General features: G+C 36.0%; 1 protein-coding gene across 1 annotated transcript in view; it reads left to right on the plus strand.

Moving 5' to 3' along the window:
• LOC149804857 (tRNA (guanosine(18)-2'-O)-methyltransferase TARBP1-like) overlaps positions 1-27,268 on the plus strand; it is a 92,680-nt gene that overhangs the window by 60,420 nt on the left and 4,992 nt on the right. Inside the window, exons 17-26 of the mRNA XM_089945356.1 lie at positions 76-147; positions 4,404-4,635; positions 10,680-10,829; positions 11,596-11,679; positions 12,461-12,648; positions 19,131-19,212; positions 24,351-24,534; positions 25,012-25,227; positions 25,942-26,066; positions 26,898-27,034. Of these exons, the coding sequence (XP_089801482.1) occupies positions 76-147; positions 4,404-4,635; positions 10,680-10,829; positions 11,596-11,679; positions 12,461-12,648; positions 19,131-19,212; positions 24,351-24,534; positions 25,012-25,227; positions 25,942-26,066; positions 26,898-27,034 (1,470 nt within the window). The remainder of the gene's footprint in view (positions 1-75; positions 148-4,403; positions 4,636-10,679; positions 10,830-11,595; positions 11,680-12,460; positions 12,649-19,130; positions 19,213-24,350; positions 24,535-25,011; positions 25,228-25,941; positions 26,067-26,897; positions 27,035-27,268) is intronic.

The following is a 27,268-nucleotide window of genomic DNA, read 5'->3' on the forward strand; positions in this document are numbered from 1 at the left end:
GTGTATACTTTTATGCATACATCTATTCAGAGCTTTTAGTATACTGCTTTCAGACATTTATTGTTTGTATTTCAGACAGTGGCAGGACGCGTGCTTTCACATTGAATCTTTAAAAGAGAAGTGTGCTGTGAATGAGATACGACCAAGGTAGGTATTTGTAATTTTGATTTAAAAGAGAAGTGTGCTGTGAATGAGATACGACCAAGGTAGGTATTTGTAAGTTTGATTTAAAAGAGAAATGTGCTGTGAATGAGATATGACCTAGGTATGTATTTTGTAAAGCTAATATTTAAAGGATTTGTGCATTGAAACAGATAAGACCTGGGTTGGTATTGGTAATGTTAATTTTAAAGAGGAGTGTGCTGTGAAAGAGAAAAGGAAGGCATGAGTACATTTTTGTAATGAAATAACATGATCTTAAAACATATTGTTGGGATAAAAATGTTTACAGTAAATTGTAATCTTAAAGTTTATTATGCATAATAAATTATATTAATGCTGTTGTTTTTGTTGTTGTTGTAGGGTTTAATGCCATTTTTCAGCACAAGATAAGCTATACATGGCGTCCAGTATAAATGGTGGAGGAAGATACTGGGTAAACCCCAGAAAGAACCACTGACCCACAAGAAGTTACTGGCAAGCTTTCTCATGTACCCAAATCAAATCTGCACCTTATTTGCATTCATTATGCATTTCTTTAAGTGTTTCATTTGTTTTACATTCATATTTACATTTTAGCTATCATCAGTTTTCATTTATTGTTTCAGAAAGGCATTCAGATTTTGCATTTATTCCATTCATTGTTTCATTTAATTTTTATTGTATCAAATTGCATTTACTAAATTTGGGGTTTCCAATTTCTCCTTTGGATATGTCCCTCAATCAAATTACATTAGGAATATTAGCCTGCTACCTTGCGATCTTCTTTCTCTTCTAGATGATCTAGACTTTTTAGTGAATTCGGACAGTCAGACATCCATCCATCCCAGAACTTTGTCTATCTGGTTATGGAATTCTTAGCCAACCAGAATCAGGTGCAGCTTCCTTGTGTTTGCATTACCAGAATCATTGAACTCATCAACTCCATTTCTAACAAGACTTGGATTTCAGCAAGAGTTCTTACAACTCCTCAGTTTGTTGGCAGCGGGCTTGATCCCTTTTGGCTGTCATTTGGTACCTCATTTCAAGTCCCATTGATCAAAAAGTCATGACCAAGCCCAAGATTCAATCATTTCTGTGTAAGTTGAGCAGTCCAAATCGGCTGATTATGGTAATCCTGCTGGAGAAGCCCCAGTCAGATAAAATGTTAGGTATCAACACCAGCACACACAGTGGGGGTGCTGACCTTCACTGCCATCAGTGACACATGGGAGCCAGGAGAATGGCCTCTACACATCAACAACCTTGAAATGAAGGTTCTGGTCAATGCCTTTCATTTCTGAGAAGGTTGACATGGAGGCTAAAACGGTCCTCATTTGCTTTGACAGTGCTGGTGGTGAATACCTCAGACAGGGAGATACAAAATCACCCAACCTGTTTGTTCTGTTTCAGCAGTTTCGACATTGGGCAACAATCTCCATATCAACATACAAATCAGACACATTCCTGGCAGAGTCTTGTTTGAGACTCAATCCAGAAGTGGTAAAGTCCTTCACATGGAATGGTATCTCCATCAGTTAGTCTTCGGGTTGTCCAATGATTGACTGTTTGGTAGTGAGGTGGAATCACAAGCTACCCACCTTGATCTGTCCAGTTCTACACCTTAAAGCTTGGGCTGTGGATGCACTGTCAATCATTTGGGAGGGGTTGTGGGCATTTGCCTCCCCTCCCATGGTGCTGAGTCTGAAAATAATCCAGAATTTACAGGATCAGAATGGCAAGATGATCCTGAGAGCCTCTCTCAGATGGGATAAGTCCTGGGTCACCAATCTACTCAGTCTAGCGATATGCCAACCCAAATCTTCTCTAGCATCGATGATCATGGGTTATCCTTCCCTGCCTGGACCATCCTCTTCTTCTAGACAGTTGGCTTTTACCAGGATAACCTTGCAAAACAAACAATTCAAACCTTTGACTCTGGAGATAATCTTGAGAGGAAGAAGACCCTCCACTCTGAAGGCTTGTGAGGGAAAATGGCATGTTTTCAGGGACTGGTGCTGTACCAACAACGTTGTCCCTTTGCATGCCTCAATCCCTCAACTGGTCAACTTTTTCTCTGGCTCTTTGAGGAGAAACATTTGGCCCCATCCTCTGTCAAAGGCTACTGCCCCAAGATATTAGACACATTTTGGTATCATGGCAGACATGTTTTGGGGCAGGATATAGACCTGTTTAGACAATTTTGTCTCAGTTGACCAGTATCCCTCATTTGTCATTTGTCTCCAAAAGGAACCAATCCTGGGTTTTAACATGGTTCAGTTTAAATCTCTAGCCTACACTTCACTAAAGTCACTATAACACAAGTCATGTTTCCTGCTACTTTTAGTTTCTTCATGCAGGGTAAGAGAGCTGCATGCCCTTTATGTCAACCAAAACTCTCTTCAGTTCAGAACGGAAGGTTTGTTGGTTCTCTTGACAAAATAGGTTACTGTCTGTAATCAAAGAGTTGTCATTTGCTCACTGTCTTCCATAGACAGGTTGAGAACAGTAGCCATGCAAGATCACACATCAAGTCCTTTCTTCATGGCTGAAATGGGTCGTACGGTTGGTGTACTCGGACATCTCACCAGATCAGAGTCACCTCAAATAGATTACTGCTCAAAAGTTTTGAACAATCTCTGTGAGCCTTGCATTCGAATGCAATGTTCTGACCCAAGATATAATAGAAGCTGTTGACTGGCATGGAGAGTCAGCCTTCTCAAGCCTCCATGTCAGAGATATGGCGTCACACAAACAACCTTGAATTTGGTACAGACAGCCACCAAACCCAACTGAATCAATCAATGCAACATGTTAGCTTTTCATAGGTTAGAAGATTTCAGTAATTTAACTGCTTGTCACAGGTCAAGTGACCCCAGGCTGTATTGCTTATGTAATTAGGAGAATGGGTTATCATTCACATGGGGGAATTCATCAATTCTTCCCATGAAGGATCCCTAATGTAGAGGTTGAATGCTCAGCATTCCCTCTTCCTATTACTTATTCTCCTAATGTAATATGATTGGGGAATGTATTCGAAGAAGAAAGCAAATTTTAAGTAAATTAGGTTCCTCCTAGAATACTTACCCAATTACATCACTTAAAAACCTTCCCAAACTCCCTGCTATACGACATCCTTGTTAGTATTTCACTCAGCTAAAAAGTAGCAATATCTGGCAGTGTCAAAGGGATGTAATAGACAAGTGTCATTGCTCTTGGTCTATTGATATAAACAGGGAAAGGTAAATTGTCATCTTTTAGTAGGGCTGAATTCACGAGGTACCAGGCTAATATTCCTAACATAATGTGACTGGGTAAGTGTTCTCGGAAAAACGTAAATTACTTTAAAATTTGCTTTTTGGTAGGATTAAATGCAAAAATGCTTTAATAACTTGTCATCAAAGTGTGCTGTAACGAAATAGATAATCAAATTCAAAGGACAGCATTAAATTTGTTATAAATCAGAATATAACTGCATCTGCAACAAATGTAAACATACAATTATAGAGTAATTGTCTTTTTTCTATTGACAGGTAGATAAAATCTGTATTCATGGATGTTAAATTAGTAGGTATTAAGGGACTGATCAATGACATCTACAAATAATAAGCCACCATGAAAATGTGTGATTTCATAGTATGAGAGACATACATGGCTGACAGACAAACAAATAAAAGAACAAAAGATTGATTATAATGAATGAATACAAATAAAAATATGCAGTAGATTATATGATCTATAAGAATTCAGTAAATTCAGTAGATTACCTCCAGCCAGCTGTCATTTAAATCACTTCTGTCCCCAACCCAATATTAAAATCGCTTCTACTGCCCATTAACCCATAGCTAGAAATTATGTTAAAAAAATATGCTTCTGTAGGGGGCAGTGTTTTTCAATTAAAACATATCTGACGGTGGATCATAATTTTTTTAAAATTGCTTCTGTTGTGGGTTGGTTGAATTTGAAAGTGCCTTCCCCCCAGGGTTATATGTTTTACTGGAACAGCCCTTTATGAATCTCTTTGGTTTGATTGATTTTGCAAATATTTTTTAGTTTAACTATATTGCAACATTCCAGTTTAGAAACAAAAATTATTCAAATTATTTCCTCCTTCTAAAATAACCTGTCATACAATATGGTGCTTAATTATTAATGTTGAAATAGATAAATAGTGAAATATAGCAATATTATCATTAGTGTAATGATTATTCATATTGAAACAAAGAAAGATGATGCATTTCAGATTGAAATTTTTCTATTCCTAGTGTTGCCAAAAGAGACGCCCTTGTGAGAGTTGCCCTGGTTAATTTCCTCTGCAAGCTGAATCCTAGCCATGAGTGCCATTGTAACCTAGCAACCAACCTATGTCATATAATCCTAAAGACATGCAAGGAAATTTCTGAAACAACAATTCAGACTATCAGCAATACATTATCTCATCGACAGAAACATAGACTGGTTCAGGCACTCTTACTTTTGGAATCTTTCCTCTCAGAGGTTAATATTTGCGTTTGTTTCATTTTTCTTTCTCATATTTAAGTGATATTTGATCCCTGTTCTGAACTGCATTTCCAGTCTTGCCCTCATAATTTAGCAGAAAGTGATATGTAGATATTGCTTTCTGGCATTAAAGGTGACAGAATTGAGTTAAAGTTTTTTGGCAGTGCTTTATACTAATCTTCACATGTTAGACTGTTTTATGGAACCCTTGTTTACTGTCACCTTAATATTAAGACTTCAGTTTATTTATTGTGTACCAATTCAGTGCTAAAAAAAATCTGATAGCCTTATGCCTGGGGCCCCTTAAATTTTAGATCAGTCCCATCCTGTATTCTAAGTGAGGTGCCCACCGGGCTTGTCAAAAAATCTAATTTGCCTGAGGAAACTTTGATCGTACTGATGAAATGTGTAAATGTATTTTCAAGATGTTGACATACTTACCATAACATGATGCAATCTAAATCAGATCACCACTGTCCTGCATGAAATTGAAGACTAGTTTTAATCAATGGCATGTCAATGGTAAAAATATGATTTTGTACTCCCAAACCCACTGACAAGGTCATGTTACAAGAAAACACAATTTTCAATAATCTTCAAAAATAGAAAGAAAAAAACCACCACTTTCAGGCGATGCCCATTACATGTAGTATGTATAAACAGTAAACGGTAAATGACCATGACTAGATCTGATGTAAAACTATCCCTTGGGCAGAGTAATTAGTGGCAGTTAAAAGCAAAGAGGTCAGGTATAAACCACCATTTCACATATTATTTAATTGGCTGACATTAGCTAGTGTAGATGTGTTTAAAGGCTTCAGTGGGTGAGCCCTTTTCTGCCAATTTGCTTAGGTAGGATTAGGAAGTGGAACAACCCAAATCCAAAGAGATCCTAGATACATGTACAAGAACAAATGTTATTACGTATCATTGCATTGATTGACAATGTTTAAGCAATATGTTTAACATTTTTGACAAGTTTGTGAACAATGGCAATTTTTCTTTGAAGTATCAGCAAACCCCAACAAAATTAATTTCAGAACTCCTGGTTGATGAAGTTTTACTTTGTGAAGCACGCCAAAACACGCCAAAATAATAAAAACCAGATAAGGGACATATCAACATGCATCAGTTCAGTTCTGACTAGGTTTCACTTGGAGAAGTTTTAACACCAGGACTACCCAGTCCCTAGTGAGTGTAGTGATGATCACTAGTGACATTTGCAATACCTTCAAACCCCTTTGAACACTATTGAATTTACATGTGAATTGTAGCTAATGCAACAACATGTTACAATATTGAAATAGGGGTAATTTCTGGGCATGTTTAAATTGGAGTCGAGGTTTGTGGAATTTCAGTCAGGACTTGTGAGTTCATTTAGGTCACCAGCCCTGGGCCTGTGTCTCAGATATTTTCTTTAAGCCCTGCAATTGTTCATAGATGTGACAAAAATTACCACTTTTAAAATCCGGTGAAAAGTAGGACCTATCATCATCAATAGAATACCCATAGATTTAAGTACCATAGACAATATCATTTTCTATAGATCTAAGAAAAGTGGAAAAAAACAGAATCCACTGAAGTTAGTCAAGATTTAACGGCTTCATTAAATTAAAATAATGTATGTAGGCACTTAGTAAGGCAGGTCCAACTGTATGATGTAATGACAGATCTTGATCTGTGCAGTTTGTTAGGAGTAATAAGTAGAATAAATAACACAGACTCCAATCTGCCAGCATATTATGATACATTTTCTGAAGTTAAATTTTAAGTTTGTGATTGAAGGTTCTTGTGATATAAATTTCAAGTAATTTGTTAGAAAGATTAAATTTGTGCCAGTTTTAATTCTGATTTATACTTATACTTTATATTTATATTTAGGAGGGGCTTTGGATTTAATTTATCTGATCCCCTTCCACTTGAACTTCCCCTTCCACTTGCTATCTGATCTGGAGAAGGCAAGGAATAGTGCAGATGGATATCTGGTTTCTACTGAACAAGTCGGTTGGTGCAGAGAGCTTGCAAACCAGATTCTCCAGGTTTTTCTCCAGGCTGTTTCTAGTACTTAGCACCAACAGGAATCTGAGACTTCATCGACCTCAACTGGCTGGACAAGTACATAGCTGCACAAAGGTTCAAATTTTAAAAATGGCAAGATTAGCCTGACATCCAGTGAAAGAAGATGAAGTTGCAATCAGTTTAGACTTGACTGACGTTTTTGTCTCTATACACACATCCTCGCACAAGGTCCTTTGCTTTGGTTTCTAAGGAAACAATTACCAATTTTGTGCTCTCTCATTTTCCCAAAAACCAGTCCATGGGTCTTTCACCAAGAGCTTCCACTATATCCTCTCTCTTCTTGGGTATCTCAATGATGTACTCCAAAAACACATGATATAAATTTATCTTTGGTCAGAGGTAGAAATGATCTTTTCTTACTTGGGGTTTCAGATCAATTAAGATTAGCCAGACCTCACTCCATTCCAACATTTTGTCAACCTGGTCATCGGGTTTTGATTTTTACAAACCTCAGTCATGTTTCCCTCCTTCATTTGCACATGAATTATTGAGCTTGCAGAGTCAATTTCTGACAGAGAATGGATGTAAGCAAAAGATTATATGCAACCCTTTGGTCTGCTCATCAGCTCAGCACAGTTGTGGAATTGTTTTTCCTCAACAATTTTTTAATGCGTCCATAGCAAAAGGTCCTGCTACTTCGGCAGCACCCCTTTGGCAGTTGACTCTTTGAACACCATCATGATCTGTAATGAAGTAGTGTCTTTTCTGAATCAGTGACATAGCAAGTTATGACTATGACAGGAATTGCTCTAGACAGACTCCAGCCAGAAGTTACTATCTTCATGGATGCTAGCTCATACAGTATGTGAGCTGATCTGCAGCCCAGCTTCACCATGGTCAGTAGTTAATGGGGACCAGAAGAGTTACCTCTTCATATCAACCTTCTAGAAATGAAGACCATAGTAAACACAGTTCATTTTTTGAAGGACCAGTTATATATTGAAAACAGTCCAATAATATATAGAAAACAGTCCAGTTATATATAGAAAACAGTCCAGTTATATATAGAAAACAGTCCAATTATATATAGAAAACAGTCCAGTTATATATAGAAAACAGTTCAGTTATATATTGAAAACAGTCCAGTTATATATAGAAAACAGTCCAATTATATATAGAAAACAGTCCAGTTATATATTGAAAACAGTCCAATTATATATAGAAAACAGTCCAGTTATAAATTGAAAACAGTCCAATTATATATAGAAAACAGTCCAATTATATATAGAAAACAGTCCAGTTATATATTGAAAACAGTCCAATTATATATAGAAAACAGTCCAGTTATAAATTGAAAACAGTCCAATTATATATAGAAAACAGTCCAATTATATATAGAAAACAGTCCAGTTATATATTGAAAACAGTTCAATTATATATAGAAAACAGTCCAGTTATATATTGAAAACAGTCCAATTATATATAGAAAACAGTCCAGTTATATATTGAAAACAGTCCAATTATATATAGAAAACAGTCCAGTTATATATTGAAAACAGTCCAATTATATATAGAAAACGGTCTAGTTATATATTGAAAACAGTCCAATTATATATAGAAAACAGTCCAGTTATATATTGAAAACAGTCCAATTATATATAGAAAACAGTCCAGTTATAAATTGAAAACAGTCCAATTATATATAGAAAACAGTTCAGTTATATATTGAAAACAGTCCAATTATATATAGAAAACGGTCCAGTTATATATTGAAAACAGTCCAATTATATATAGAAAACAGTCCAGTTATATATAGAAAACAGTCCTCTATATGACTGATAATTCTGTGTTGGTTTACCTTCTCAAAGTTGTGGGTGGGTGGAAGGGGAAGAAGGGGATTTGGTTTGGGATTTTCACCACTGGTGTGCGCAGATGAACATGATAGCCCACAGCAAACATATTCCGGGAAGGCTTAATAACCTGGCTGATTAATTGTACGAAGGAGCCAGACCCTTCACCTCACAATGCTCAGGATCATTTTGCAAATTTTTGGGTCTGCCCAGAGATAGATCTGTTTCCAACAAAGTGGAACCACCAACTGCCAATCTTGATCTCACGAGTCCTGGCCCCAAAGGAGTTGACTGTGGATCCACTGGCAGTCAGTTTTAGAGTGGTTTTCGGGCTGTGTCTAGCAACCCCAAGTCAAAGTACCAAAAATAATTTTAAAAAGTGAGGGACTGTAATGTAAATTGATTTTGATAACCCCTCTTAGGTGCGAGAAGGCTTGGGTAAATTATCAAACAACACACATTCCTGGGAATATTCCCCTGAAACCAAACCTGCTCAAACAGCTACTGTAACAGTTGCAGGTGTTTCATCCATGCACATACAGGTAATTTCATCACAACTGGGTCTTTTCAGGAGAACCTTGTGAAGAAAAGAATATAAGCCTTCTTCTTGTGGAGAAAATCTTGCAAACATCAAAAGGTGTACTAGGTAAAGTGTCTGGTTTTCATGGACTGGTGCATGCATGCATCAGTCCCAGCAATTGGTCACTTTATTCTCTGGCTATATAATCAAATATTCATAAATAATAATGAAAGGAGAATAATTTAACCCCCAGCGTAATCAGAGGCTTCACAATCTCAGATTTAGGCATCATAGTATAGGTCACACTATAGATTTATCAGATTTTTTAGCCAGTTTTGAATTAATGGGCAAAAATAGCATGCCCTGTTTCCCAAGTTGAATTCATTGTGGGTATTAACATTGCATAATTCGAATCAGTTTGATCCCTTAGCCAGCAGCTCGTTCAAGCTGCTATCATATAAAATGTGTTTCTTGATAGCTCTAGCTTCAGCATGGAGGGTGAGCAAACCCAGTATGTGGAACAGAGTGATCTTAAGATCAGATTAGATGGTTCTGTGTTCCTTTTGATGTAACCAGGCTTCTTTGCGAACAACTGGCTGCTGTCAATGGGCAGTCAAGAGTGCAGAGGCAAGAATTGAATCTTATTGGTCTGGTGGCTGCAGCCCAGACCATCAACAGACCAGTCTGATGGTGGCTTAGCCTTACCAGGGTGTAAAACAGTATTTTTGGTGGATTCAGATGGAGATTTTGCTCTGTAAGGAAAAGTCATTTTATTCCTTTACATTTACTTAGTTAATGTTGACATTGCTTAAGTGGATGTCAGTTGTCCTGGTCTGATATTAGTTGTGCAGTTTATTGTCATATATGGAAGAATCCTAATTTCCTTGATGGGAAGCACGTTGGAGTAGGATGCTCAGCATTGCCACCCCCTGTTACCTATAAATATTAATGTGGTCAGACAATATTCAAAAGAGGCAGCAAATATTTTGTTAGTAAATTATGTTTCTCTGAGAATACTTATCCAAGCTCATTACTGTTAAACCCTCTCACACTTCACTGCAAATACAAGCATCCACATCAAGGTATTTGCTCAAGCTAAAACTGGTAAACATCCACATCCATAGTGCAGTTGTGAGGGGAGGTAAATGGAAGTGTTAGGAAGAGTTAAATCCCTTTGTCTAAATGGTATTTAAAGTGAAAGACAATTTTCCCCCCACAGTTGCTTGATTCAATAGGTTCCAGAGCTTCCTGATTTGCTTTTCAGGTAGAAGAGCTAACGTGTCTCAGTATGTGAATGATATCCTCAATTTCTAGGTGGTTCAGGTTCAAGTTCTAATCTTTTTAACCATTATTTTTCTCTTTTTCATAAGCCACTGATAAGCAATTTTTAAAATGCAATGTTTTTCATTGGGCAGAAATGCCACCACAGTGTGACAAAGTTTGGGAGGAAAAGAGGTGTAATCTAAACTTTGTCAGTTCTTACTGACAATTCATTATATTTGCTGGCTTGATTATAAAACTGTTGGACTTTTACTGTGGATGTAAACACTTGGTAGCTTCATTTTAAGTTGTAATGGCCTAGATTTAAACCTCCTGGACAGTTTGAAAGCCTAGTCATGAAAGCATTTTCACAATGATGATTTTCTTTGCAGGATGCAGCAAAAGAAATCTACCCCATCGTGTGGTCATCTATAGTAGAGGAGTATCAGCCATCAGTGCGTAACATGTACGAATGGATGGTCTTTTCACTTGCATCGAGGTATCCCCGCTTGGTGAAGGACATATGGGACCTTTTTACCAAGGTAAAAAAAGTTCTCTTTATTTTTACAACTTTCATTATGTACTTTGAATTCCCTTTTATGTGTTGGGTATCAATTTCCAATGATTCCATGGTTGGTATGTGTTTAACCACTGTGCTAAGGTAATTATGTATTAACTTATTACTTCACAGAAAATGTATTTGTGGTAAATAGTGCACTTGTTTAGCAGAAGCGTGGTTTGTGTTTTTCTATAGGTTGTCTAAATTCCTCTACCATGGAGTCCCTCGCCTTCCACCAGCTATATAATTATGATATTGATTATTGTGTAACATGTAACAAACCATACCAATACACTCTTGGCTTGAGTACATACGCTAACATGCATGCATCTGAGAACATTGTACACCCAAGTCTGCCATCTCATAATTTACTGGAAAATACCAAGAACTATCAAGTAAAGAAACAGCAAAGACCCTGATATGCTAGAACATTATGTGATGACACAACAGGGTTAGTACTGTTTTCATATCAATGCACATCGTACAGGTGTGAATATGGTTTAACATCTTCCATAACTTGTGTGACAATTTACAGCAGTATAATGTACTGTATTTAGCGTCTTGTGTTATAATGTACGGCAATATGGTATATCATGTTCAATAGCTTATGTGTAACAGTGTACAGCAGTATTGTATACTGTGTTAAATAGCTTGTTTCACAGTGTACGTCAGCATGGTACACTGTGTTCATTATCTGATTTCACAATATATAGCAGTTACATGCATGTCTGTCTTTGTATGTATTTCAGTGTCGCAACAAGAGAAGTGTGGTGATATGTTCCCTCCTTTGTAGTGTCTCACATGTAGGTCCTTACCTGACACCAGATTTGCAGGTTGGTCTTCCTTTGCTTATAGAGTATTTAGAGTTTTTCTGGAGTCAAAATGGATTAGTTTAAACACCCCTTTGTACCCCAAAAAAAATCAGATTTTCTCTTTATGGCATCAGCATATACATGGACTATAATCACATAAGTTTTGGAGGTTTTTATTGTTTGCCACAGTTTGTTGTTTACATTTTCCTTAGCTTTGTTGGAAAAAAGGCTTACATATTGTGTTACGGTTGGCACTTACACAGAATGTATTACTAACTGGGATACAGTACATAGTTATGTTAATTATCAGAAAGTTACACACAATCTAATAGTTGGTATATATTACCAGGGATACAGTACCTGGTTATGTTAATCATCAGAAAGTTATATACAGTGTAATGGTTGGTATATATATACAGCATATATAAATCTTGCAGGGATACAGTATTTGATTATGTTAATCAAAAGAAAGAACTTTGCTTACACAGGATGATGACCATGAACTATTGCAGACTTAATGAATAACAGTGAATGGTTTTACTGTAAATCAGTAAACCACTATACATATTTACATTATGCTAACTATTTCATTTTTATTTAAAATTGCTTTTAAGTGATGTGTTAAGAGTTACACTCGCTAATAGTCCATATTTGTGAGATATCATTAACTCACTGATTAGGAACATGTAAGTTGTCAAAAAATGGTGACAACATGTATCCAAATGGCTGTGTTTTAGGGTATGTAATTAATCATAGGTATGTGTGCATATGCAAAACAATAATTCTCTTTTGTAAATTATAGGTTGACTTTTACAATGAAGCTTTTGCCCGTGTTCTACCGTTGACAATGGCACACCATTACAACATCCGTATTTTTGCTCAGGCCACACTGGTAAAGCTGTGGCGGCAGTGTGAAGAACTCAAGCTGGAAAGCGTCTGGCAGACTCACATGGTTATCAGGCATTGTATGGACTTCAGTCAGTCCAATAAGTAAGTTTAGCCACAGGCCAACTTAACTTCTGTGGAGGATCTTACAAGCATTTATGCAGCTGAATAATTACAGCGATGAGCGGCCATGGAAAGTTGTTTAAATGATTCTTATCAGTTGAAAGAGAAGATTGGGGTTCATTAATGCATATTTAAAATGAAAGATATGTACCTTGGTAGATCTTTTTTTAAAAATCTGCCATCTCCTATAAAAGATATTTTGTCTTAAAGATGCAAAACTAGCAAGCATTGGGACATGCCATTTTTTTGTGTGTAGAGGACACACAAGCATTGGGACATGCCATTTTTTTGTGTGTAGAGGGCACACAAGCATTGGGACATGCCTTTTTTGTGTGTAGAGGGCACACAAGCTGTTGCCCTTTTAGTGTGTAGAGGGCACACACGCTGTTGCCTTTTTTGTGTGTAGAGGGCACACAAGCATTGGGACATGCCATTTTTTGTGTGTAGAGGGCACACAAGCATTGGGACATGACTTTTTTGTGTGTAGGGGGCACACAAGCTGTTGCCTTTTTTGTGTGTAGAGGGCACACAAGCTGTTGCCTTTTTAGTGTGTAGAGGGCACACACGCTGTTGCCTTTTTTGTGTGTAGAGGGCACACAAGCATTGGGACATGCCATTTTTTGTGTGTAGAGGGCACACAAGCATTGGGACATGACTTTTTTGTGTGTAGGGGGCACACAAGCTGTTGCCTTTTTTGTGTGTAGAGGGCACACAAGCTGTTGCCTTTTTTGTGTGTAGAGGGCACACAAGCATTGGGACATGCCATTTTTTTGTGTGTAGAGGGCACACAAGCTGTTACATCATCATTGCAATTCCTGTTCATTGAGAGCAAGAGTATGATGAAAGCATTTACAGCAATTACATTTAATTAGATGTACAAAATAAATAAATGATAGTATTGTATTCCTAGTTAATGATTATTGTTATAAGTGCCTGTGCAATGTACGGCTATTGTCAATGTTAACAAAGATTTTGTAGATTTTGGACTGTTGAATGTGGAGAGGGTAAGGCTTTACTGGTGATCCCCAATCTGATAAATTTTAGAACTATGCATATAATATATCCATAACTTATGAACTAAGATTTCACATTTAGTAATGAGTATTCACACAATACTTGAACACCCCTTGATTATTTGCCTTTTCCATTTTTAAACTATTAATCTCAATATTTCCTCTGTATATTCAAGTTCATAGATGAACATTAGCATTAATGATGATAGAAAATCTTTATAAAAATCTGTTTAGGAAGTTAGCATTATGTAAAAGATCATCCTTGCCTTGTCAGTGACAAATGTTGTAGTTGCATATCTGACATCACACAGTGCAAAAGATAACTACTCCATGACTCACCAACTACTGTACTGACATGCAAGATGGCAGATTGCTGCAGTAAATTATTTTAGCGAATATCCTTTTTTTTTAATACTAAATTGTAGTAAAAAAGAAATTTAAAATTTATAAAATTACAGTAAGTAACATTGCCAATTTAAAATTTAACATCAAGACCCAATCTTACCATTTATTGGCTAATGAACAAGAATTTATGCTTGATTTATCATATAGGTTAAGCTTAATGCTGTATGTGATTTTGCAAGGTAGTTTGTCATATTATTATATGCTCATTTTTTTTCTCTATTAACTTTGCATTGTCAGAATCATTCAGTATTTTATGATATTGAACTCGTGCACAACTTCATATTTCTCTCATAAAGGAAGTACTTTCTATTGTAAACAAACAATGGACACTGATGGCCAGCACTTTTGATTTGTAAACAAATCATGAACACTCACATGGTAGGCGGTTTACATTTTGGTTGATTCAATTTGTTTCTGAATGAACTAAAGCAGATGTTATGTGGACTGCCACATACCAGCTGCTTTGCTACATTCTGTGTCAACGTTTTTGAGACAGTGTTTTGGATTTAGGTGGGAGATAGATGCCAGATTTCATAAAATTGCTGGGTATCTACTAATAACATGCAAATGACAAGGCATAAACTGTCTTCTTTAGCTGGTAATAAGAATGGCAAAAAATATACTTAGTTTTACTTCCTGAATTCCTCAAAATGTACTTTCATAGTTCTTCAAATCCGAATAAAATGAGTCATGCCACGAGTTCTCAAGCTTGATTACACATTTCCAAATTGTACTGTAATTTCGACTTATTCCAAGTGCAGTTACATCCTCCTTACTACACTCAAAATGAAAAAAAACATTATATTCCATAGCATCATTTTGATAATTGCAGTTGAAAGACTTCATATTTTTCCCACATTATGATTTCAAACACTTGCAAATGTCAACATTCTTCTCCCTCACTGTTTCAGTCTAACGTATTTTATGTAGAATTGTCACAGATAAATTTAGTCCATAATCACGACATTTCATAGAATCAACAAAAGTACTAAAATCTATTCATTCCAGATCAAATGGAAAAGTTGTTGCCATGTGCATTCATTCACAATATGACTCTAAATATCAATTTTAAGTAGACCAAAATGCCATTTTCTTTCGAAGTTATGTCTAGCGGGTGACTAAGTTCAAATGTATCTTGGTGGAGTTATTAGTGCATTAATAATATTGTTGTGTAATGATGAATCTGCGCTTGTGTATTTAGTTTGGAATACGGCATATATTCAGTTACTTTACTTCTTGTAGTGTATTTTGTTTATATAATTAAGCCTTAGGTAGAGTAAGAAATGAGCATGCAATGAAAAGGTTACTGTATTTGTATGGCTAAATATGAACTCAATTTGTCAGATGGATATACTGCACTCCCAAGGTTGTGGAGTATTTCCGGCCGAAAAACTTGTTCATATTTTCCCATATAAATGCTGTTACCTATATATGTTTATCATCTGATATTGAACATGAGGTTATATATGAACAAATTGGAACTTGTAAATCGATTTATAATTTATTTATTTCACAGTCTAATTGTTTAATCACTCACTGTAGTATTAATCTAATTGTTTGACTTATGTGCTAAATTTTGATGAGTGTCAATCACTTCTTACCATTAAAGATAAAATGTAAAAGCAATAGAGGATTCATACCAGTATGTGTCACACTGTATTCAAGGAATATAGAATTCATGCCTGTATCTATCACACTATATTCAGACAATAGAAAATTCATGTCAGTATCTGTCACACTGCATTCAGACAGTATAGAATTCATGCCTGTATCCATCTCACTGCATTCAGACAATAGAGAATTCATGTCAGTATCTGTCACACTGCATTCAGACAATAGAGAATTCTCTGTCAGTATCCATCACACTGCATTCAGATAATAGAGAATTCATGTCAGTATCTGTCAGACTGCATTCAGACAATAGAAAATTCATGTCAATATCCATCACACTGCATTCAAGGAATAAAGAGTTAATATTAGTTTTTCTCACACTGCATTTAAGCAGTAGAAATTCATTTCAGTATCTATTGGACTGCATTTATACAATAGAGAATTCATGTCAGTATCTATCACACTGCATTCAGACAACAGAGAATTCATGTCAGTGTCTATCACACTGTATTCAGACAATAGAGAATTCATGCCAGTATCTGTCACACTGCATTCAGACAATAGAGAAATCATGTCAGTATCTATCACACTGCATTTGGACAATATAGAATTCATGTCAGTATCTATCACACTACATTCAGACAATAGAGAATTCATGTCAGTATCTATCACTCTAAATCTGGACAATATAGAATTCATGTCAGTATCCATTTCACTGCATTCAGACAATAGAGAATTCATATAAGTATGCATCACACTGTATTCAGCAAATAGTGAATTCTTGTCAATATTTGTCACACTGCATTCAGACAATATAGAATTTATATCATTATCTATCACACTGAATTCAGACAATAGAGAATTCCTGTCAGTATCTGTCACACTGCATTTAGACATTAGAAAATGCCTGTCAGTTCTGTCACATTGCCTTCAGACAAGAATGAATTCATGTCAGTATCTGTCATACTTCATTCAAAGAATTCATGTTATTATGTTAGTATCTATTACACTGCATTCAGACAATAGAGAATTCATGTCAGTATCTGTTACTCTGCATTCAGACAATAGAGAATTCATGTCATCTATTACTCTGCATGCAGACAGTAGAGAATTAATGTCAGTATCATACTGCATTCAAGCAATAGAGAATTAATGTCAGTATCTATTATACTGCATTTAGACAATAGAGAATTCATGTCATTATCTAATACAATGCATTCAGACAATAGAGAATTCATGTCAGTATCTATCATACTGCATTCAAACAGTAGAGAATTCATGTCATTATCTATTACACTGCATTCAGACAATAGAGAATTCATGTCAGTATCTATCACACTTTGTTCAAGCAATAGGGAATTCATATTGAAAGATCACAGATCTTGCAAGATTTTTTTTTACTTAAGCCAATAGTAACTTCAAAAAACAGAAGTTGGAAATTATTGTAAGTATAGCAAAAGGTTTTGTTTTTTTCTTTTTATCATTTTTATAAAAATAATAATGTAAAAAAATTCTTTTTGAATAACAATATTAGGTATAAAATACAAAAGAAATGCAAGTATTAAATGAAAACATGTTCATAAACTTTATCATATATACCAGAATTAGTGATCCTTGTCAAAATCAAACCACCTGTTCACCTCTCGATTTTGAGACATTCTGTATGAATGTCCCTTTAGTATTCTCATTCAGGAACTTCACCTTTTCTTTTTCCCTACCTTTTCTTTTCCTTCCACAGTGAAAACCAATACAAAATGTTTTTTAATACTTCTAAACTGTCCTATATCAGAATTTCTTTCAGTCACAAAATAAGATAACTTGAAGTTTGACAGGCAGAGAATAATGAAACTGTTTTCACTTTAATACAGAAATATCAGCTAGTTTGGATTGCATCAGTAATTTGAAATATTGGTTTTAAAAATAGTTCAGTGTTGTACATATATTTTATGCTTATTTTATCAAACATATTAGGTGCAAGGATCTATTGGATTGGAATGAATTGAGATAGCTGAGTTAATGACAGTGTAAACTGAGCTTGGTTTCGAGTAAAGAGTGGAATATTTCAGCAAAAGTCTTGTAATTAATATGAAGTTTATAAAGTGCAAATAGTGTGGAACAGAATTTACTTTTTCTCATCATTTTAGCTAAAATTTCTACTTACTTTTTCCTCCTATTATTTTTGACAGTAAGAGCTGAAAATTACTTGCCCAGTCAGACAAGCTGTTATACCTTTCACTTGTCCTGACCTTAGTTTCATTGCCTCGGGCAATTGGGCTACCATTATCTAGAGTCCTGTACTCCCACCATACTCTATGCAGCAGGTATGTAGTGTTACCTATGTACATATCACATTATGTTGTGTTACCTATGTACATATCACATTATGTAGTGTTACTTATGTACATATCACATTATGTAGTGTTACCTATGTACATATCACATGCATCCTGTACACTATGAATTTCATTTCCACTCGGTAACTGTCTGAGGACTTCATGGATTGAAATCAGATTTGATATAAAAATTTAAACTAAGAAATCTAGTTCAAGTTTCATTTTCACCTATTTCCATGAAAAATTGACTGAATTAATGACACAATTTGAATTGGAGCCTTGCTGTTAAATACAACATCAAAGTTTCTTCAGTTATACCATGTTGGCATTGGCCATTGTGTCCTGTGGATGCATTTCTGCTTCTGCATTAGTGCAAAAAAAGGGAAATTTTGTTTCTTAAATTGCCAATTACAAAATGCTGTCCATGTGGAATTCGTTTTTATTTGCCTGCCATAAGGTAAAGCATATTATGATGTTGTCTGACTGTCTATTGCCAATTTTCTTTCTGCACAATAACTGAAGTTGCCCACCATCTACAGTTGCCATACTGTATGGATGGCTTTTACTGTGGTAGGAAGAACCCTTTCTGTTTTGGGGGTCAAATGTCAAGGTTACTTTAATGAGTTCCTTGACCAAACTTTGTGAATGACTTGCCAGTAAATAAGCCTATGGATTTTTTATTCAAAAGGTCAAACCAGAGGTCAGGTAAAATGAAATTCATTGGTCAGTAATCTCAAAGTCAACCATACCCTTCTAGTGCCAGCATAGATTACTCTTTAATATGTAGCAGTTATATGATGCGACATTAATGGTATGCTTATCTTTTATTTTGATGGGGCAAAAAATTGATAGTTTGAATTTTATGTGCAGGATAAAATGCTGTTTATTCAAAATACAAAACAAAAGCTGCACTATTGATTCAGTGTGTAGTGTTTACACTAGTTAACATTACCAAAAATAACCTGATTATAAACAATTTCAAATGTGTCGCATTCCACTTGATGTTTTATTTCTAAAGTTCAGGTATTTTCACAAAAGTATTACTTATAAACATTTATTTTACTCTTTACCTTTGATTAATCTTCTTGTTTTTTTCTTTCAGCAATTCTAATAAGAATGTGAGGAAATTACTTGATAATTTCTTTTTTCAAGTTCTGGATTTCAAGAAAGATTTTAGCATAGAGGTGAGAGCAATTAGTGGTATTATTTTTACCTGTGATTAAGATTTGTTTCTGTATGGTGATTTCTGTTTTTGATGATTTGATAGACTTTTGTCAGAAACAAAACTTGGAACCAAAATGGTCCTTACATTCTTAACACATTCAAAAATTCTCACACTTTTTTTAATAGATTCAAATATGAGTGTTTACAATAGCATTTTGCTGAGGTCATCTTCATTTTTATTGTACTTAGTGAATACATTTAATTGACAAATCCCCAGACTCCATTTACCTGCCACTCAGTTGTTGTATATTTAAAATTCAAACGAGCTGTCAGCCAGTCGGCGATGTTATGTAATTTTGATTGGAATAAAGATGTAATCCAATGGACTTTAAGGACTTTTTTCATGGTCTTCTACTTGCAGGCTGAATTTCAAGGTTGTTCTGACAGTCTTGATGTTGCATCTGATTTTGGCTTTCAGGCATTTTGACTTTCAGCATTTTACTCAAAAAGCGAATTCAGGGCCCTGACTTTAAGTCAGCAAGAAAGATATCTTGCCATATTCATTTATATATAAAACAGGCCAAACTGTGAATAGCATAGACCCATATGTACTGTCACATAATGTCCAGGCAGATCTTGATTGATGTTCACTGTTAGATGGATGTTATACATGGATAGATATGGTCATTTTGACTGCTCTGGTGGCCTAGTGGTTAGAGCATCCACCTCAGATGTGATTCAAACCCTGTCCAAATCATGCCAAAGACTTATTAAAAAAATGGTACTATCAGCTGCCTTGCTAGGTGCTCACCATTACTTGTCAACCTGGTGTCAGGATAATGTGACTGGGTGGCACATCATACTACATGTCTATGACATGATGCCCCACTGCTAGACATCACTATAAACTGCGACACTGCAGACATCATATTGAAATGACTGAAAAATTGTTAAAGCTATGTTAAACATCCAAATAGCTCACACACACACACATACACAGACATGGTCATTTGGATTATAGCCTGTGTTACTGGTCTCTTCATGGAATGTTGGCTTTGATAGTTTGAGTAGAATGCTTGTGATATTTGGTGGGTGGGATCAGCCATTTTGCAGGAAGAACACAGGTCACAGGTGCCTGTATTGGACATCAGTTCACATAGCTCATGTGGTATAGTACCTAGCTAACATTCAGCAGATCCAGGTTGAAGCCTTTATTTGACTGTGCAAATATTTCCCTGTGACATTTGATTGACAATAATTATCAGATAAATGTAACATTTGCAGGGTAATTTTTGGTTCAGTCAGCCTTGGATGAAGCTTGATATAGTGATCACTTGCTATCCATTTCAATGCCTGACTGTATGGTTTGCCTTGGATGAAGCGTGATTTAGTGATCACTTGCTATCCATTTCAATGCCTGACTGTATGGTTTGCCTTGAATGAAGCTTGGTATAGTGATCAATTGCTATCCATTTCAGTGCCTGACTGTATGGTTTGCCTTGGATGAAGCTTGTTATAGTGATCACTTGCTATCCATTTCAGTGCCTGACTGTATGGTTTGCCTTGGATGAAGCTTGGTATAGTGATCACTTGCTATCCATTTCAATGCCTGACTGTATGGTTTGCCTTGAATGACGCTTGGTATAGTGATCACTTGCTATCCATTTCAATGCCAGATTGTATGGTTTGCCTTGGATGAAGCTTGGTATAGTGATCACTTGCTATCCATTTCAATGCCTGACTGTATGGTTTGCCTTGGATGAAGTTTGGTATAGTGATCACTTGCTATCCATTTCAGTGCCTGACTGTATGGTTTGCCAAACCCATCATTAACCTGTCATAAAATTACTCAGGTAAATTAAAGGCTGGATCAAGAAAATCGGATCTCTTGTTAGTAATTGTTGGAATTTAATGTGTTACAAATCTATGTTCTTAAACCAAAGAGCAGAAAGAAGCAAAAACAATAAGTTTAGTCAAATTAACAAATAATTCATTTCTCTAAGTTACAAAGTGAGGAACTTACAATATTGTGAATTAAATGCAGATAATCATAAATGTTCTATCACAAGTCCAAAAATTTAGAATGTTATGAATGAATTCCAATATTGAATGCACTGATGTACCAGATGTATCACAGTAATATAATCCAGAATTTCTTTGAATGAATCCACAATAATCCCAAAGTAATTAGTCCAAAACGCCAGTAAGCTCTTTGTAATTTCAATGAATAATTTAAATAATTGATTCCTTTCAGATTATAATTAAACAGTGTATGATTCTACAGACTAAGTTAAAAACAGGAAAGAAGAATTGTTTACTAAAACCTCTTAATATACAAACTGTCACTTGACCCATGACACAACAGAATGTTCTGGAAAGCTTACGATTTCTAATGGACAAATTCCACTAATTCATAAACAAGGGTAGACCTTGAACTTAAATTTTAGTAAACATCTTGTGTTCCACTTCATATAACCATGACAGGTTGCCATTACATTGATAATAGTTATGTTGGCCAAAACTCTACCCTCAGTCACAGACAAAGGTCAAACACACAACATAACTTAAACATGCATAACAAATGCATGAACATTTTGATCTGCGTAGTCATCTCTGCTATACTACAGGTTTTATCAATTAGTGAAAACTGTTCTGGATTGTTAAGATGTTTACATGAGGTAATATCAAAGGCATAGATGTTTACTTGAGGTAATCTGAATGTTAACGTACAGTAATCTGATTGTTCCAGTTGCTTATACAATTTAATCTGGAAAGTTCAGGATTAGATAGGCTAATCTGGATAGCTTAGCCATTTACATGAGGTGGTCTTTTAGGGTAGAACAAACCAGAAATCTGGGACTGCATATGCAAGGAAGGTGCATTATTTATATACCAGCAAGGCATAATTTGTGCTCCTCTTCACTGTATTGCAAACAGTTGGCAATAATGATTGTGTCCTATGATTGACTTCATCATAGGGGCCCCAAGTGGCCAAGTGGTCTAAAGTGCTCTCTGTTATGGATCATTGCCATCTCACCTCTGTCTGCTTGGGTTCAAGTCTGGGATTTGGCCAATGTGGGTATGTGAGAAAGCTTGCCAGTAGCTTTGGGTTGGTGGTTCTTCCCGGGTTCTTCCTCCACCATTAATACTGGCCGCCATGCATAGCCTATCATGTGCTGAAAAATGCGTTAAATCCCTCAACAACAAAAACAACTTCATCGTTTATAAGACATTTAGTTGCCTAAGATACCATAAACTACTTTATTTGCTACTTTAGCTATGAATGTCTACCCAGGTCATGGTTACTTCAAGTTGAACTTCTGAGATTAAAAATAAAATATGAAGTTCAAAAATCTACAAGGAGGACAAACGAGAATTTTCTTTTTGTTCTGGAGTCAGGTCAGATTTTGATCACAAAACCAGTGCTACAGGGTAATGTTACTTCATGCTTTGGGAATTAACAATACAGTATTATTACTAGCACATTTACATGAAGATACAATTGACGTTGATGCTTATGCCACAACTGTCAGTGTTTAACTGTTGAATGAGTATTGCAACCACTGGGCCTACCACCCACTAAGTTATCCAGGAGATCCCTTCCACTGACTGAAAACAGTCCCAACACTTGCAATCCCCCAAAATGGCCAATCCTCACATGACATACATCAGATGTTCCCTTGTAGGTACAACCACAGAAGATGGGGGTTTTATGGAGGCAAGCACATCAGTTTATGGTGCACATCACCTTCTATCATTCCAAAAGGCCAGTGGAGAATGTGCCACTCGGAATGGTCTATTGCATATCAATATCCTAAAGATGAAAGCCATACTGAAAGCATTTCCTTTATGTTGTTGTTGTTGTTGTTGTAGGGTTTAACGCCATTTTTCAGCACATGATAGGCTATACATGGCGGCCAGTATTAATGATGGAGAAAGAACCTGGAAAAACCCGGAAAGAACCACCGACCCACAAGAAGCTACCGGCAAGCTTTCTCACATATCCACATTAGCCGAATCCAAGACTCGAACTCACGCAGACAGAGGTGAGATGGCAGTGATCCGTAACGGAGAGCGCTTTAGACCACTCGGCCCATTTCCTTTATGAATATGATCCAAGAAAACAAAAACTCTAACTAATTAACTCCTATTACACAATGTCCATAGGTGCATATTTCATGTATGCACATGAACATGGTAGACTCCAGAGGAATTAAGATAAACAAGCCATTAAAAGCCCAGCATTTGTTCTATAATGTATGAATATGTTAACATTTCTTGCCAAGCAGCATTCATTCTTATTATCTGTCAGCATGACATGAGTGTCGATTATTATATGTGCTTAGAAGACCGCTCAAATTACTGTAGCGCATACTGGTGCTGTCAGTTTACATAAATGTTCAAAATTGATGTTTAATGTAGGTATCAGACCATTAATTACTTAACAGACATAGAACCAGTCTCAACACATAGAGTCAGTGCTCCAGCTGGGTTTTGAGTCTATAAGATGCCTCTTATATCTTATGGGACCAGAGATGGTCTCTCCAGGGTAAGGGCATGTAACTTTCACCACCTCATGCCTACTGTTTTTAAGGTATTATGATCAGGTAACATATTTGAAGAAGAAACCATTTTTTGTGGTAACATTTTTTTCTTTGGTAATACCCACCTGATCATAAGAACTATACACCCTCCCAGGCTTCCCATAGTTACACACTTATCAGAGTGTGCATTCGGCTCCACTAGTAACTGAGATAAGTGTGGGATTTGGTGCTAATCCCTGTGTCAAGGGTGATCATTCTCTGACTGCCATACATGTGGCCAGACAGCATTTAACTCCCATAGTTAAAAGTTATTGCTGGGAGGGCTGGATTTGCTATGTAGTGGTATTATGATCAGGTAAGTATAATCAAAGAAACATAATACTTGAAAAATTGGTTTGTATTAAACTTCATATTGTTTCCACATAAAAATCATATAAAGAGAACAACCAAGAAATTCCATTTTATTCTGGATGCATTTAGTATGTAGAACTGTTAGCTTACTTTGCTAGAGATAGTGATAGACTACCTAAGTTTAAACATTTTCGGCTGCTGCAGCTGTTACATATTGAAGGTAATATAAGATACATGGCTTGTGCGTGATTTTTTTTCTTCAGACTTTGTTTCACACATTTCCCTGTCTTACAAGCCTGAGTGATGAGGATTGGATTTCCCCATCCCTCTTCTCCCAGGCCGACCCTTTGTGGCTGGATGGGTCCTGCTACCACTTTGTCCCCCTTTACAATGAGAGGCCAGACCTGAAGAACTGTGAGCCAGGACCCTGGAGACTTAAAAGCCAGAGTAAGCAGTCTGTTGAGGACAGATCAATCACAGTTAAATACACTGCAGAAAATATGGTGGAGACAATTGTCTCTGCTGATAGTTTTGGGAAATTAGATTTTGACAGTGTTTGGAAGAAAAATAAATATTAAATAAAAATAAATATTCCTTGAGTTTACATAAAGAGGCATGTATTTTATATACAGGAAAGTTAAATTTTCTTTTGTAATTATTGTGATAATTTCTGGCAGCAAATTGCACAACATAATTGAAATAGCTCTGATTTTTTGCATTATGATGTCATTGAAAAAATTTGCATATTCTTGAGGAAAACACCATCATTGTATGCATAGCCTCTGACCCTTTTAAGTACTGGAACTTCTAATCAAACCTATAACTCAGTCGTGCATGTTACTGCTGTGATACTGTGCATCTTTCATGCAAAGGAATGAAAGTCATCAGTAGTGTTGAAAATCGTAATAAATCAACTTTTTCCAGATGCTCATATGTATGCTGATGAAGATGCTTTAGAGGATGTTGAAGAGGAGGGGGTAGATGATGTAGAGGGGGATGTACAGAAGAAAATCATGCCATGGAAGATAATGGTCCCAGATGAAGAAACTACACTGGAGTTAGAACATGGAATAAAGACTCTAGAGAGGGAAGGGCTTGTAGTTGTGACCTCTCTTATTGATAAAACACCAAATTTAGGAGGTGAGCTTAGACAGTCATTTGAAGGGTCAGTTAACTAATCTTTTAAGAATCTTCCTTGCGTTTTTGGGACAGGAAAAATTAACCCAATTGGATAAGATTTGTGCTAGTCATGGCCCTGGCCTAAATCTGACTGCCCAGTGGTCTCTCTCAATCATGCCAACACACACCAGGTCAGTTATTTTTCTGGCCAACTATATGCATCATATATAACTTGATAGATAAAGTAGTGTTGGAGCAGTTTGCATGTTATAGCGTGGACATTAATGGCATAGATCAACTTGTCTACCGTTGAGTATAATAAAATTGTCAGGATGGAATTTGGGGCTCTTACATCCGGTTGGCAAGGAAAAAAATCTGGTTACTAACAAAGCAAAATCATAGAAAAATGAGGAATTCAGCAGTGTCCCTAGACATGCTTTGGCCAGAACAGTATTTTGTAACAGTTATTTCCATTTTGAAAAACCATATAGGTTCTGTGGTCAGTGACGCTCTTTAAATGACCATAAAAATGGTGAAAGCTTGCTAGGTGTAAATAGGATACCATGGACAATTTAAGATGAAATTTTTTAACTCTTCCATTTTATCAGACACTTGTTCCATTACTGTGATGAAACAATTTGAAAAACTGTGCATGTGTTGCATGTAGATTTACTAATTTTGTTTTGACTCTTAGAGCATGTTGTATGAAGTAATTGTTTTATTGTTTTTGTCCAGGTTTGTGTCGAACCAGTGAGATATTCGGTGTGTCAGAGTTTGTGTTAGGAAAGCTGAGTTACACTGAGGACAAAGCATTTCAAAGTTTGAGTGTTACTGCTCACAAGTGGCTTAATATCACGGAGGTAATCATTTATCAGTGTCAGTGATAATCAGTAAAACTTAGTTTACTTAGTTTGTATACTAAAGGACTCAAGGTCTAAGAATTTGAATAGTGTCAGTTATTGTATGACACTGAGGAGGAGAGAAAGACCTGGTGTTCATGCTTTATCTATTTGCATATGTGAGTAGTATAAACAAATTTTGCCTTTTTTTGATAGTGGAAAAATTAAAAATATTTAGTAAAGTTAAGGTGCACATTTTTGTGTTTAGCACTTTTACTATGCTGTACATTGGGATGCTAAGACATGCATCTGCGCTTTTATCAATTTCTTTGTATCCACATTGTTTGATTCAGCCAAAGTTTGTTTAAAGTTCAATCCAAGCAACTTCAGAGTGAAAATTAGCAGATTCAGTACGTTATATCCCTTTATTGTGATAGGGTAAATATCACACCCTAGTATCTACATATTTTGTTGAATTTCAAACTAATTTTAGGTCTAAGCAGACCATAGTACTTCATAGTTATTGGCATTTGTAAGTAATCTGATCAGGCATGTAAAAACTCGAGCATCAGTGGTTAGAGATGATTTACAGCTGGCATTGTGCAACCTATGACTACATCCAGCCTGCAAACTAATTTATATTTTACACTTACATCATTAGGATACATTTAAAAATTGCTGTCTGGCTTGTGTCCTAGAGGATGTTGCAGATGCCTGAGTTAGAGAGTAAACAAGTTAAGATTGGGTAGAGAATCTTTGAGACATGGGCAAATTTTTTAAATGTATATACATGTCAAATACATAAGAACACAAAAATTGGTATCTGTGGTTTTATTGTACTGTAACTTTCAGGTGTATGAGACCAAGCTTCCAGAGTACCTACAGCAAAAGAGACTAGAGGGCTACACACTGGTTGGGGTGGAGCAGACGGCAAACAGTGTCTGTCTGACTGATTTCCAGTTTCCTCAGAAAACTCTCCTATTGCTTGGGTAATGTTGTCTTGTGCTTTTTGCTGCTGATTGTGATTAAATTTATGTACTGGTCTTCTAGAATGAAATTGCTGTTCCTAACTGTACATGTTTTAAAATGTTCCCACAAAACCTTTATATTTACCGCAACAAATATCAAGAAGTTAGAGGACATAATACTTATTCATATGAGTAAACTAAATATATGGGCGTTTGCTAATTTTTTAGTAAAAGTGTGTGTGTGTATATACCCCC

The sequence above is a fragment of the Sinohyriopsis cumingii genome, chromosome 2 (genome assembly GCF_028554795.1).
Source record: "Sinohyriopsis cumingii isolate HCF-2022 chromosome 2, ASM2855479v2, whole genome shotgun sequence".
Classification (NCBI taxonomy): domain Eukaryota; kingdom Metazoa; phylum Mollusca; class Bivalvia; order Unionida; family Unionidae; genus Sinohyriopsis; species Sinohyriopsis cumingii.